The 13,127-nt window shown below is 43.1% G+C and overlaps 1 protein-coding gene across 1 annotated transcript; it reads right to left on the reverse strand.

Annotated features, from left to right (window-relative positions):
- Window positions 1-1,568: 1,568 nt before the first annotated feature.
- LOC120045786 (ral guanine nucleotide dissociation stimulator-like 1) lies at window positions 1,569-11,842 on the reverse strand. The gene is made up of 16 exons (XM_038990717.1): window positions 11,828-11,842; window positions 11,250-11,539; window positions 10,492-10,536; window positions 10,236-10,405; window positions 9,978-10,135; window positions 9,633-9,869; window positions 9,370-9,473; window positions 8,901-8,985; window positions 6,351-6,437; window positions 6,160-6,192; window positions 5,680-5,801; window positions 5,193-5,282; window positions 3,249-3,375; window positions 2,526-2,786; window positions 2,004-2,118; window positions 1,569-1,751 (listed from the first exon to the last, which is right to left on the reverse strand). The coding sequence occupies exons 1-16, from the start codon at window positions 11,840-11,842 to the stop codon at window positions 1,612-1,614; spliced, it is 2,079 nt and encodes a 692-aa protein (XP_038846645.1). The 3' UTR covers window positions 1,569-1,611.
- Between the last annotated feature and the right edge of the window lie 1,285 nt (window positions 11,843-13,127).

The raw sequence follows: 13,127 nt of genomic DNA on the forward strand, positions 1-13,127 counted from the left end.
TGACTACGTCAGAGAACAGCGCGGGGCGGGGGAATCTTCAGCACACACAACCAAAAATGCTTGTCTATCACTCCAAAAATGTGTATAATAAACGTGGTATATTCTGTAATCTGCTTTTCAATTTTATACAGGCTGAATCAAAATGAAAACCTCATTCTATCTTAGACTCCTCACACGGGGCACCATTATGTCGTGTCTTTGACTATGCCAGATTAATTGCTATGACATGCTATTCTATAAAATAATTTCTCCGTAATTAATATTACCTGATTGAACTAATCATGTAAATATGAATTAACTAGAGAGGGACACCACGAAAGAATATTTATAGAGCTGTTATCTTTCGAATAAACTCTTAAAGATTTAGTAAGATTTTACATTCTTAACAGTGACATTAATCGTCATTTTATTCAGTCTCATCTGAAAGTTGTAAGTCCTTGATTATCTGCAAGAATCCTGGCTAACAAGTTGAATCAGCAATACAAAATTGGGTTTAATTATTTATTTACTAAATACCTAACTAATCACACAGAAACACACATACACAATTAAATCATAACTTGATCACAAATTACGTCATACAGAAAAACGTCCCTAGCGGGCAGAATCGATATGACAGCTTGTTACACAAAGGGAAGGGCTGAGTCCTCTGAAAGAGCGGGAGACTTGAACATAGGCGAGCTGTACTATCGTAAATACAGTATCTTATGCATTCTAAATTACCGCCCATTTGAAGAGGAAAATGCAATGAATATTTACTCTGAGCTGCGCTTCAGTAGGTTGGTGGTAGATGGCCCGTGTCGCCAACCCGAGTCCTCTGTCCTTTGAAGAATGTCTCTGGTAGTCACGGGATAACGTTGTGTGTATTAGACGGGATACTTGGACTGTCCTTCCGAACCTGCGTTTAGCTGTTGCTAACTCAAAGGCTAGGAGATATCACTTCTGTAGTGAATACGAGTTCGAAGTTCATACCATTCACAATCAAAGTCCATGCTGATGTTGGCTTCATCTATAGTGATTATCTGAACCATTCTGACACTGGATCGTCATCCTAGCGTACCCGGAACAGAAAGTTATATTCTTGTTCGTGGCTTTTATAGTGGAGGGAGAGGGGTGTGTCTGAAAAGTTTATAACCCCTGCCTCTTCACAGGGGCGGACCACTGTGAGCAGAGGAAAACTTATGAAAGCACAGATCTCTCATTTGGAAGCTAAAATTACATTTCACCTCTTCACAAATAATGTCATATTCAAACATTTGAATTAAACAACAATTCCATGTGAATCCGATACCTCTGACGTTTAGACTTTCCACAGTAGAGTTTATGTCATTCTATCATTGATGAGAATGTGTCAGAGGGCAACCGAACTGACATAATATACCTTAAGTACCACCGCATATGTTCAGTTGGTCAAATTACCAGAATATAGTTCATTTCCCCCAACTTCTGATGTTACCCAGAATCTCTATGTTAACCCATGGGTTTCCTTATGTCACATCAGTTATAGTAGGGAGAGAGAAAAAGGGGGAAAGAGGTATTTATGACTGTCATAAACCTACCCCCAACCCAACGTCATGACAGCAGTTACTCATCATTGCCATAGAACAGTGTTTACTTTGAATAACGTCCAAGGCTGGAAGTAGCGCACAGAGGTTTCTTTTGACCCTTTGGACACTGGTGCAGAACAAAGTCAAAGTTCGCCGACGTGCACATGGCGTAGAAGACGTTAGCTTTGTCCGGAATGAGTAACTCTGAAAAACAGAAGATGTGGGGGTTGGTATGAGAAAGGAGAATATTACATACAGTATGCGTACACTATTAAAAAGTCCTCTTCAATCATTCCAGGACAACAATATCTTCAGTAATATTTCTACTGTAGTTCAGTACAGTTAATGCTAAACTATAACAACTATCTTTGCTTGACCAACACTGATCTGCACAGTGATGTGGCATCTTTGAGTGGGCATATGTACAGTGTTAGAGCATTGATTGTTTCAGCTCACCTCTTTCCTGGGAGATCAACTGTGTGAGGGTGAAGTCTTGACAGGTCAGGTGCTCCAGGTTGTGTTTTTCCAGGGCCCTCTGGATCACCTGGGCAGTTTTGTCCTGACTAGTCAGCTGAGAAGGACACAAGTCAAACAAGCAGTTAATATGCTGTAATGAGGAAGCAAAGGGTTTGGCTGCAAAATCTCCCTTCAACCAACCAGAGTATCTTAAATAACACAACCCCCCCCCCCCCCCCCCCCCCCGACTTTGCTGATAACTTCTTTGAGGAAAAATGTACTTACTACGACTGTGATATGTGGTTGTCTCACCTACCTATCTTAAGATGAACGCAATAACTAAGTCGCTCTGGTTGAGAGCGTCTGCCAAATAACTAAAATGTAACCAACACAGCAGTTCTTATCTTAGTTTTCATCATAACCAAATGTACAGAGCTAGAGTACTATACACATGATCGCTTTTACATTTCCGTAACAGGACCCCAAGATAATCCCTACCGCCAGATCACAACCCAAGCTCACCAGGATGCTCTTGTACATGTTGCCGTTGCCAGCCTCCACACTGACCCTCACTATACAGGAGTCAGCCACCTGTCTGTTGTAGAGGGGGAGGGAGGTCATGGACACAGAGCGCTTGTGATGAGAGGCCAGCATGGGTTTAGGGTGGGCAGCCACTGGAGCAGAGAGGTCAGGCTGAGAACTGGAGGAACAAGTGGAGGGAGTGGAGCCATCCGGGGAGGAGGGTAAGGCCTCCGCCACATTTTGACAGGAGCTGGACAGAGACTGGGACAAGGTAGAGAGACAGAACATGCATGAGTGCCATTGGAAATAATGAATTAGTCTTTCAGTTTGTCTGTCTGAGACATTGACCTCAGCACATTTGTGGACAACTGAAGTATTGAGCCATGCTTCACCAGAGAGGCATGTGCTAAGCAAACACCACTCCTGCTTGGCTTCAAGGACCTGGTCAATTGACATTCCAGTTCTCAAGGACATCAGTTTCGATGAGATGTCAATGGGGATCACTGTTATGAATGGGAGGTTATATAAAAAGCCACATAATGGCAATTACTTTTGAATTGCTTCATGGTGTAACTACTGGTATTAGTAAAGTGTAACTAGAGGATGTTTTGTAGTACAGCGTCTTCTATTAAAACATTTGAAACAGCTTTAACCAGGGTGAGCAATGACTGACAGAGCGAGACAGTCAGAGGCATGTCTAAAGGGGATAGGAGAGAGCTGTACCTGCAGTCTGAGTGTGGAGGGAGGGGTGGAGGGATCCTCCATCTCAGAGCCACTGGACCCCGAAGACGACACACTGATCTGGTCTGCATGGGTTTTCCTGCTGGATCCCTCACTCACTTTCAGGAGTCTGCAAATACACACAGTTAGAACTTTCCACTAAATTAACAAATGTGGTCAACGTACACTAGTAAAACCTTAAATACTGCATTTTGTCATTGTTCTTTTACAGTTCTTGTTTATTTACAACAATATTACACTAGTTGTATACAGTTGGAAGTTTACATACACTTAGGTTGTTTTGTTACAAATGTCTTGTTAACAAACTATAGTTTTGGCAAGTTGGTTAGGACATCTACTTTGTGCATGACACAAGTCATTTTTCCAACAATTGTTTACAGACAGATTATTTCACTTATAATTCACTGTATCACAATTCCAGTGGGTCAGAAGTTTACATACACTAAGTTGACTGTGCCTTTAAACAGCTTGGAAAATTCCAGAAAATTATGTCATGGCTTTAGAAGCTTCTGATAGGCTAATTGACATCATTTGAGTCAATTGGAGGTGTACCTGTGGATGTATTTCAAGGCCTACCTTCAAACTCAGTGGCTCTTTGCTTGACATCATGGGAAAATCAAAATAAATCAGCCAAGACCTCAGAAAAACAATTGTAGACCTCCACAAGTCTGGTTCATCCTTGGGAGCAATTTCCAAACACCTGAAGATACCAAGTTCATCTGTACAAACAATAGTACGCAAGTATAAACACAATGGGACCACGCAGCCGTCATACCCCTCAGGAAGGAGACGAGTTCTGTCTCCTAGAGATGAACGTACTTTGATGCGAAAAGTGCAAATCAATCCCAGAACAACAGCAAAAGACCTTGTGAAGATGCTGGAGGAAACAGGTACAAAAGTATCTATATCCACAGCAAAACGAGTCCTATATCGACATAACCTGAAAGGCCGCTCAGCAAGGAAGAAGCCACTGCTCCAAAACCAACATAAAAAAGCCAGACTACGGTGTGCAACTACACATGGGGACAAAGATCGTACTTTTGGAGAAATGTCCTCTGGTCTGATGAAATCAAAATACAACTGTTTGGCCATAATGACTATCATTATGTTTGGAGGAAAAAGGGGGATGCTTGCAAGCCGAAGAACACCATCCCAAACGTGAAGAACGGGGGTGGCAGCATCATGTTGTGGGGGTGCTTTACTGCAGGAGGGACTGGTGCACTTCACAAAATAGATGGCCTCATGAGGAAGGAAATTTGTGGATTTATTGAAACAACATCTCAAGACATCAGTCCGGAAGTTAAAGCTTGGTCGCAAATGGGTCTTAAAAAAAAAAAAATGGACAATGACCCCAAGCATACTTTCAAAGTTGTGGCAAAATGGCTTAAGGACAACAAAGTCAATGTATTGGAGGGGCCATCACAAAGCCCTGACCTCAATCCCATAGAACATTTGTGGGCAGAACTGAAAAAGCGTGTGTGCGCAATGAGGCCTACAAACCTGACTCAGTTACACCAGCTCTGTCAGGAGGAATGGGACAAAATTCACCCAAGTTATTGTGGTAAGCTTGTGAAAGGTTACCTGAAACATTTGACCCAAGTTAAACAATTTAAAGGCAATGCTACCAAATACTAATTCTGACCCACTGGGAATGTGATGAAAGAAATAAAAGCTGTAATAAATCATTCTCCTATTATTCTGACATTTCACATTCTTAAAATAAAGTGGTGATCCTAACTGACCTAAAACAGGGACATTTTATTCGGATTAAATGTCAGGAATTGTGAAACTGAGCTTAAATGTATTTGGCTAAGGTGTATGTAAACCTCTGACTTCAACTGTATATTAGAGATGGGGTGAATACTTTTGTCTGGATTAGAATTAACAAGATGGCAACTGCTGTTAAGAGAAGTGTTCAGTACTCACGAGGACAGTTTCTTGCTGAGCAAACGGTGGCTCCAGGCGCTTGGGGAGCAGATGTCTATTGGAAGCTCCATGTTTCTGGACAGTTCATAGCTGTGGCAGAACACATAGAAAACACTTTTGAGGCCTGAAGTCAGGGTGGACTTGTCTAAATGTATACAGCCTTTTGTTCCAGCCCTGCACTAGCACATCTGATTTTAAAAGCCTAAACACACTGCAGCCTTGTGTCAACCCCAGCTCTAGATGGGTTTTCTATAAATTTCCTTAATAGGCAAAACCAGGGTAGGGATTATGTTTACATGTCATTTGAGTAGTACATTTGGGTATACAGTATATTAGAAAGGGACAATTCAGGTTGTATAAGGGGTTTATTGGCCTATAAGGGGCATCATTTTAAGACATGATTAGGCACCATTAATCCTTACAAAGCTCACCAGCTCTTTATCTCCTCATTGATCTACAATAAAACCAGTGGGGGACAGGTTCTCACCTCTCCTGGTCAGTGAGCAGCTTCTGGCCCTGCAACCAGGCAGTGATCCTGGTGTGATGGGGCAGGTTGTACTGAGAGCAGGAGGCTTGGAGCTGCCGGATCTGAGAGAGAATCTCAAACTCCTGCAGAGAGAGGGAGATCATGAGGCCATGTCAGCTGTGTGGTTGTTATGTAACTTGTCCTGAACTAGTAACACCTGACAACACTTTTAACAGTCATGGGGCTCCAATAAAGGCTGAGAGATAGTAATTTAGAGCAGTAAGCAAACATCCTTAAGCATAAAGGTGTGCACTTTTTCCTTCGGCATGTGAAAGTACCACTAAAATGTGGTGGTGAGTGTACCACCAATTCAATGCATGTCATGTCCTATAACAAGGGTGAAATATTTAGACACGTTTGTACTGCATCTTTTGTTTTCTTTACGTAAAATCCTATTCCCTACAGGCTTAGAGACCGAAGACAAAAACAGCAACAACTTACCCTCCTCCTCTTTTCAAAGTTTATGAGGTCCCCCTGTCAAAAATAGCACAACATGCTATTATACTTGACAATATGGAAGATTTATTATCAATATTAAACATTAAGATAGCAATCCGCTATAAGGTAAATATAGAACTAACTTAAAGTAGCTGCCATAACTGAGCAGTCTGTTTCAATGGCTGTTTGCTTACCTCCACAGTATCTGGTAGAGCAGTGTCCAGCATTGTGAGGATAGTCAGGTATGTGCCCAGGTAAGGAACCACCCCACCGGAGGTGCTCTGAGGAGACAACAGTACAGAGACAGCATGTCAGCAGAGGATTCTAGTAACACAGCTTTAGAGAGAATGTGCATATTATGCTAGAAAAGGTCTTGGTCTATGATTACTGTCCTTTCATAGCCTAGTAATCTGTGGCCATTTGAAACATCAGTGGCTAAGAATAGGATGGCTTCCTCTTGCCACACATGACTCTCTGTCTTTGAATAGATTCTTCCTCTAGGGGAATCACTGTAACCTCTTGTGGGTTAAGAGCTGATGGGGTTAGGGGGCTACATGTGACTTCAAGAAGCAGAAACTGCCCCCGCAAAATACTGAGTAGACAATACTAGAATCCTTCCTCCCCTTTCCACCACTCCCCCGGTAGCAGCTTATAATAAACTTATTTTTTTTAACTTTCAGATACACAGAATTCTGCTATCATTTCTATTTTATTTTATACCCCCCCTTTTCTTGATATCCAATTGCGATCTTGTCTCATCGCTGCAACTCCCCAATGGGCTCGGGAGAGGCGAAGGTCGACTCATTCGTCCTCCGAAACATGACCCCCCAAGCCGCGCTTCTTTTTTTTACCCCCTTTTTACCCCAATTTCGTGGTATCCAATTGGTAGTAGTTACAGTCTTGTCTCATCGCTGCAACTCCCGTACGGACTTGGGAGAGGCGAAGGTCGAGAGCCATGCGTCCTCCGAAACACAACCCAACCTAGCCGCACTGCTTCTTGACACAAGGCACATCCCAACCCGGAAGCCACCTGCACCAATGTGTCGGAGGAAACACCATACACCTGGCGACCTGGTCAGCGTGCACTGCGCCCGGCCCGCCACAGGAGTCACTAGTGCGCGATGAGACAAAGATATGCCTGCCGGCCAAACCCTTCCTAACCCGGACGACACTGGGCCAATTGTGCGTCGCCCCCAATGGACCTCCCGGTCGCGGCCGGCTGCGACAGAGCCTGGGCTCGAACCCAGAATCTTTGGTGGCACAGCTAGCACTGCGATGCAGTGCCTTAGACCACTGCGCCACCCGGGAGGCAAGCCGTGCTTCTTAACACCCGCTCAACCCGGAAGCCAGCTGCACCAATGTGTCGGAGGAAACACCGTTCAATTGACGACCAAAGTCAGCTTGCAGTTGCCCGGCCCACCACCACAAGTCGCTAGAGTCCGATGAGCCAAGTAAAGCCCCCTTCAGCCAAACCCTCCCCTAACCGGATGACGCTGGGCCAATTGTGCGCCGCTCTATGGGACTCCCGGTCACGGCCGGGTGTGACACAGCCTGGGATCAAACCCCAGGCTGTAGTGAAGCTGCAACACTACGATGCAGTACCTTAGACCACGACGCCACTCGGGAGGCCTCTGCTATCATTTCTGTCCATTTAATGTTGCATGTAAAGAAGAGAAAGCTAAACTCAAACATAATGACCCCCACTATATATAGATATCTCTCATGTCTACATATCATGTTTGCAATGTCTCTTACTCAATCTCTCTCTGAAGTATTGCTTACCATCTGTCTGGCAATAGGACATCGCTTGGATATCTTGGGAGAAATGTTATCCATGGCTGTTTGGCTTCCATCCTGAAAAGGGGTCAGATAGAAGCTAAATTCAGTCTGCTTTTATGGCCTTCCATTGTCAACCTATCCACTCATGTGCAATGACCTACAGCATATGCAAAGAGTCAGTCAAATCTGGTCTAGGTCAGAACTTCCTTTACCAGCTTATGGGGTCAATATCACATTGGTTGTTCTTAGACACACACACACATATTTCATTATGATTAACAATACATTGAGCTTTTAAAATCCATGCAAACATGTGAACAAAAGCAGTTTTGTGCTAAGGAACATTTTCATCTGTCAAAACCCCAATTTCTAAGAGCCTGTTAATACAGACACAGGGAGCACGTTAAACTATTTTTCTGGAACAGTCCAGTTGAACAAGGGGTGGACCAATACAGTCAAATTAAATAAAGATGTGAGGCAAATGAAGGTGTTTCTCAAGGAACTGCTGGGGAAATTGTCATTAGTGTAGTGTTTGTTGACAATGATGTTAATATCAGCTTATTTGGAAATTCTGAGCAATATGTAGAATATTACTTTTGAGCCCTCTCCCTGTAACCAGACCGAATGAAGATTTGACACAAACACCCAGAGCCGACAGAAAAATAGAACACCCTCTCTTTTGTTTTGGGACAATGGCTTACTATTAACACACTGTTACGCAATTTCACTAAACATTAACTTGACAGAAAGATGGGTTTTAATAAGTCGTAAAAGTAGAATATCAAGGTGCTTGAAGATGTAAGTAAAGGTCAACTGCTCTCAAAACAAAACACTCCATATTGTAAGTATTTCAACAGTGTCATATCGTCTGCATCATGGTTGTAAAAAGAAAGCATACATTTGTGCAGAGACGCAAGTTTAAAAAATGAAGTTAAATCATTTTCCTTAATGTACTTGATTCTTACCTCCAAACTGATCTCTCTGTTGCTCAACACACAGTTCTCATCAGGGAAGGTTTCACAGAGGTTATCAAAGATGGCCACACTGTCCCTGAAGAAGAACAAACCAATTAAATCAATCCAAAAATAACACTCAGACAAGACACCACTAGCAACTTTATTACAAAAGATATCCTTGAAGCTTCAAAGGGATTTAGAGTTGGTAAGGCATGGCATGTTGACCTAAAATTATTGTTCAACTATTCTTGACTGACACAATAAAAATGGTTTATTACATAGTTATGGCATGAAGTACAAACTAAGGTTAGTTGAATAATGTAGGTCAATTACTAGTAAATCATTTCCTTACTAAGCCTTACATTCTCAGAGGAAAAGGACACCCTTGTTCATTTTTTTTGCCATATTCAATCAATGTTATTGGCCCTCTAGCTTCATGACTCAACTAACCCTTGCAGTGTGACCCGACAGTCCGTACCTACACACAGCAGCCCACGTGTTCCTCAGCCTGTAGACAGCATTGGACTGAAGGGCAGACAGGATGGCCCTCAAAGAGGAGAAATTCTTCAGCTGCCGACACTCCTGTTTCAGAAAACAGTCACAAGTTAGAGACTGACTAGGGACTTACAACTGAATGCACTGAGAACCAGGATACAGTTTAACGTTTAGATGTGTAAGAATGCTGCACTTGGATTTGAAAATGTATCCCTCAAATGGTCCAAGTTACTAGATGTGTCTGACCTGTCCTACTCTGATCCACTTCTCAATGACGCAGGCCCTCTGAGCTGGGCTGGAGGCCCTGTGGACGATAGTGGGGCTGGAGGTGGGCCGGCAGAGCAGGGAGGTGATGACTCGGTTGGTGACTGCATTAAACTGAGTAATGGTGGCGCTGACGGTAGCAGACAGGTTCTCCTTCTTGTCTCTCTGGGACCACACACAGCCCAGACACTGGTAGGGAACCACCTTCCCAAACAGCCCCTGAGAGACGCACAGATAAGGAAGGTAAAATGGAAAAAGAGTGTTAACGATCCACTCCTGAGGACGCATATTAAGAGCCAGAAATGATCTGCCATGATTGACACTTACAGCATCCAGTCGGGTGAGCTGTTCTGCGATGGCTGTGACTGAGAAGTCCATGATGTCACCCTGATCCAGTGGGCTGTCCCATTCTAGGCCTTCCTCCCCTGAGCCCTCATCTTCCTGATTAACCTCAGCCTGGGAAGAATGGCCACCAGTATCCATTTCTATTAAAGGGAGAGAGGAATGACAGAAGAGGATCAACAATGGTATCATAATCAAAGGCAATTCACAGAAAAGGTTAGGAAAAACAAGTGAATCCTGTACCTTCTCTCTGGAATTTCTTAAGCAGAGTTTCAGAGCGCTGGGCCAGTGAACAGAAGGAGGACAGGGTGTGCAGGTGGTCCATCAGCAGCCTTAGGGAGGGGTGCTGAGGAGGATCCCGGAAGTCCTCACTGTACTCCTCCAACCAAGTCTGGATCAGGGGCAACAGACGCCTGAGGAGACAACGTGATGAAACAATGTCTTCCCTGTTTCAGAGTCAAGGAAATAAATGTGATCAAGGGAAAAGCAGCCACCTCACCTCCTGTGACATTCACTATTGTACACATCTGAAGCCCCATTGTCCCTGTGAGAACAATTAGGAAGAGTGTCAGACTCATCTAAACTGTGATTGTGACCAACAGGACAGTGTTCTTCTTCCATTCTTCTTCAGACTGTTTTTCTTTGGTCTGTCTCTATGCTTCGTTGTTATCCTGACACTGACCTCACTCTAAACTCAGCGAATAATTGTTGTTGTTGTAAAACCTGTAATGGCTAACTACCTGCTGGGTGCTTATTATCATTACATCAAAGATGCTGAGATAGTCATTTTGTGAGGGAAGCAAGAAAGAAAAAACAATCTGACGAAACTAAGTGACTTTGCATACACAGCGAGAAGTGTTGTTCAAAAACAACCACTCTCGACGTACCCTCTCATCTGTGTCCAACATAACATTCTGAATCCAATTTGGCTCATCTTATTTGTTACTGTGATAACTCGGAATGTGTCAAAAGAGTTGTTTTTGCAAAAAAGGTGGGTGAAGACGAGAAGGCAAAAGAGGGAGAAAGACATTTAGGCCATTTCACCCAAAATGTATTTTATAGAAGATGGGTTTTAATAAGCAGTAAAACTAGAACGTCAAGGTATTTTCAAACTAAAGACGTCAAACAACCTTGCTCACCTCATTTCATACTGTATAATTTTAACAGTGAAATAGCTTCTGCATTATGGTCTAAGACAATGGTCAGGTGAAACAAAACAGCAGTTATGAGTACTGTAAACTTAATGACATGGCCCACCTCTGGAAGAGCAGCTCAATGAGTGCACTGTTAGTGGTGAAGGTCTGGTAGGTGGACAGAAAGATCCGTCTGTAGTCGGGCTCCTGGCAGCAGGGGTCCAGGAGGTGGCTCACCAGCCGGTTCAGGGTGGCTGCCTTCAGCCTGCGCACCTTGCAGGTCCGGTACTGGACGAAGGCCACGCATGGCCGGGCCTCGGTGGGGCTGGCTGGTATCTGGACGGGCTCCCGACGCAGGGTGATCCCATACAACGCCCCCTCCTCAAACTCCTCCCCCCACTCCTGCACTGGGTTCTGGGTGGGAAGGAGGAACTCACACGGTGAGATGGGGAGACTGGAGCTCCTTTCAATTCCTTCAATCCTCTATTACTCTTGTATTGACGCATACTGGACTAGACACCTCATTTTTGTTTTTGGAAACACAGAGGTCAAAAGGAGGATCATTAGCAGGTAAAAATAGCCATAGTTGACCACTAACAAACAAGCAGAGGTGACCCGCTGACATGCAAACCACCTAAACCCCCCCTGATCCACAGTGATGAGGCGGCTATGAGGCTCACACAACAACAAACTGGACCTCACATGCAACACAGACATTTCAGCTCATGTGTACAATAGCTGTCTAGGGGCAGTAGACCACTGACAGGACAGAGCCTACAGACCATAATGACCAGCTTTAAGACCAGATTGATGTTTATGGTCCATTACAGTAAGGCATGCCCGCCTTGTGAGCAAAATGTAGACAATTCACCTGGAAGGTCTGTGATACAGGATGTGCTTTGGGTTTAACAGTTATTCAGCTGACTGGTGAAAAGACAAACTCATGTTTGATTTCTTCGCTTTAAAAGTTTAATTCAAATCTCTCTTAGAAACACTGTACTGTTTACGTTAGAGAAAACACTGAGCAGAAATTGAGATATGAATTCAATCACTTTGACAGCATCCCTTTTTTCCCCATACATGTTTGCCGATGGAAGAAGTGCTCAGCAAGTGACTTTTTGGACATGAATGGAAAAATATTCTGGAGAGAGGTGCTCAAAGTTTCCCCATTTTGCATACCCCACCATACCATCAGACATCCATGTCTTAATCATTGGAAAAGATACATGGTTAAACAGGGTTGTCAAACTAATTTATTGAATACAAATTATGATAATTTTTTTAACCTTTAACGTAAATGATTACCCAGCCTGTATTCAAGAGCATGTTGTGTCTCAACTGATGGCAGGCACAACAACCTCAGATTATGTCAAATAGGCCAATTTGAACAAATATATAATTTATGTTTAAGGTTAAAAATATAGATATTTTCCAGTGATGAAGACATGGATGTCTCATGGTATGGTATGCAAAATAGGTCAACTTTAAGCACCTATCTCTGTTTTGGCATTCAGATCCAAAAAGTCACTTTCTGAGCACTTCTACAACGGGCAAATATGTATGGAAGGTTTTCTTCAAATCAAAAAGGGGTGCTATCAAAAAGTGGCTGAATTCAAATGGATTTACCCAATTACAACATTTCATACAATAGTCTGCATATTTAGCAGGACAAGGAACTTGACTCTAATGTATGCCAAATAACATTGGTACAGAACAACATGAAAAGGTACGCAGCTTGCCTATTGAGGACAAGAGAAATGTGGTACAAAGAGACGGCACCTGGGTCCAATAATTGAAACGACATGATCAAAGAAATCGTAAATAAATCAGCATAATCCCCTTTAAAATATGTAACCTATTAAATCTAGTGGCAAGAAAGAGTATGTGAACACTTTGAAATTACCTGGATTACCTAAATTGGTTAACCAGACTGTTAGTCTATTGTTGTGACCTAGATGAAGATCAGAGCAAATTTTATGACCAATTTATGCAGAAATCCAGG

The sequence above is a fragment of the Salvelinus namaycush genome, chromosome 4, assembly GCF_016432855.1.
Source record: "Salvelinus namaycush isolate Seneca chromosome 4, SaNama_1.0, whole genome shotgun sequence".
In the NCBI taxonomy this organism is placed as follows: Eukaryota; Metazoa; Chordata; class Actinopteri; order Salmoniformes; family Salmonidae; genus Salvelinus; species Salvelinus namaycush.

Coding starts and splice junctions, on each gene's coding strand:
- LOC120045786 (XM_038990717.1), bottom strand. Junction 3,376..5,192: donor CTCAGCAAGAAACTGTCCTC/GTGAGTACTGAA, acceptor GTGTATTTGCAG/ACTCCTGAAAGTGAGTGAGG. Junction 2,119..2,525: donor ACATGTACAAGAGCATCCTG/GTGAGCTTGGGT, acceptor TGTCCTTCTCAG/CTGACTAGTCAGGACAAAAC.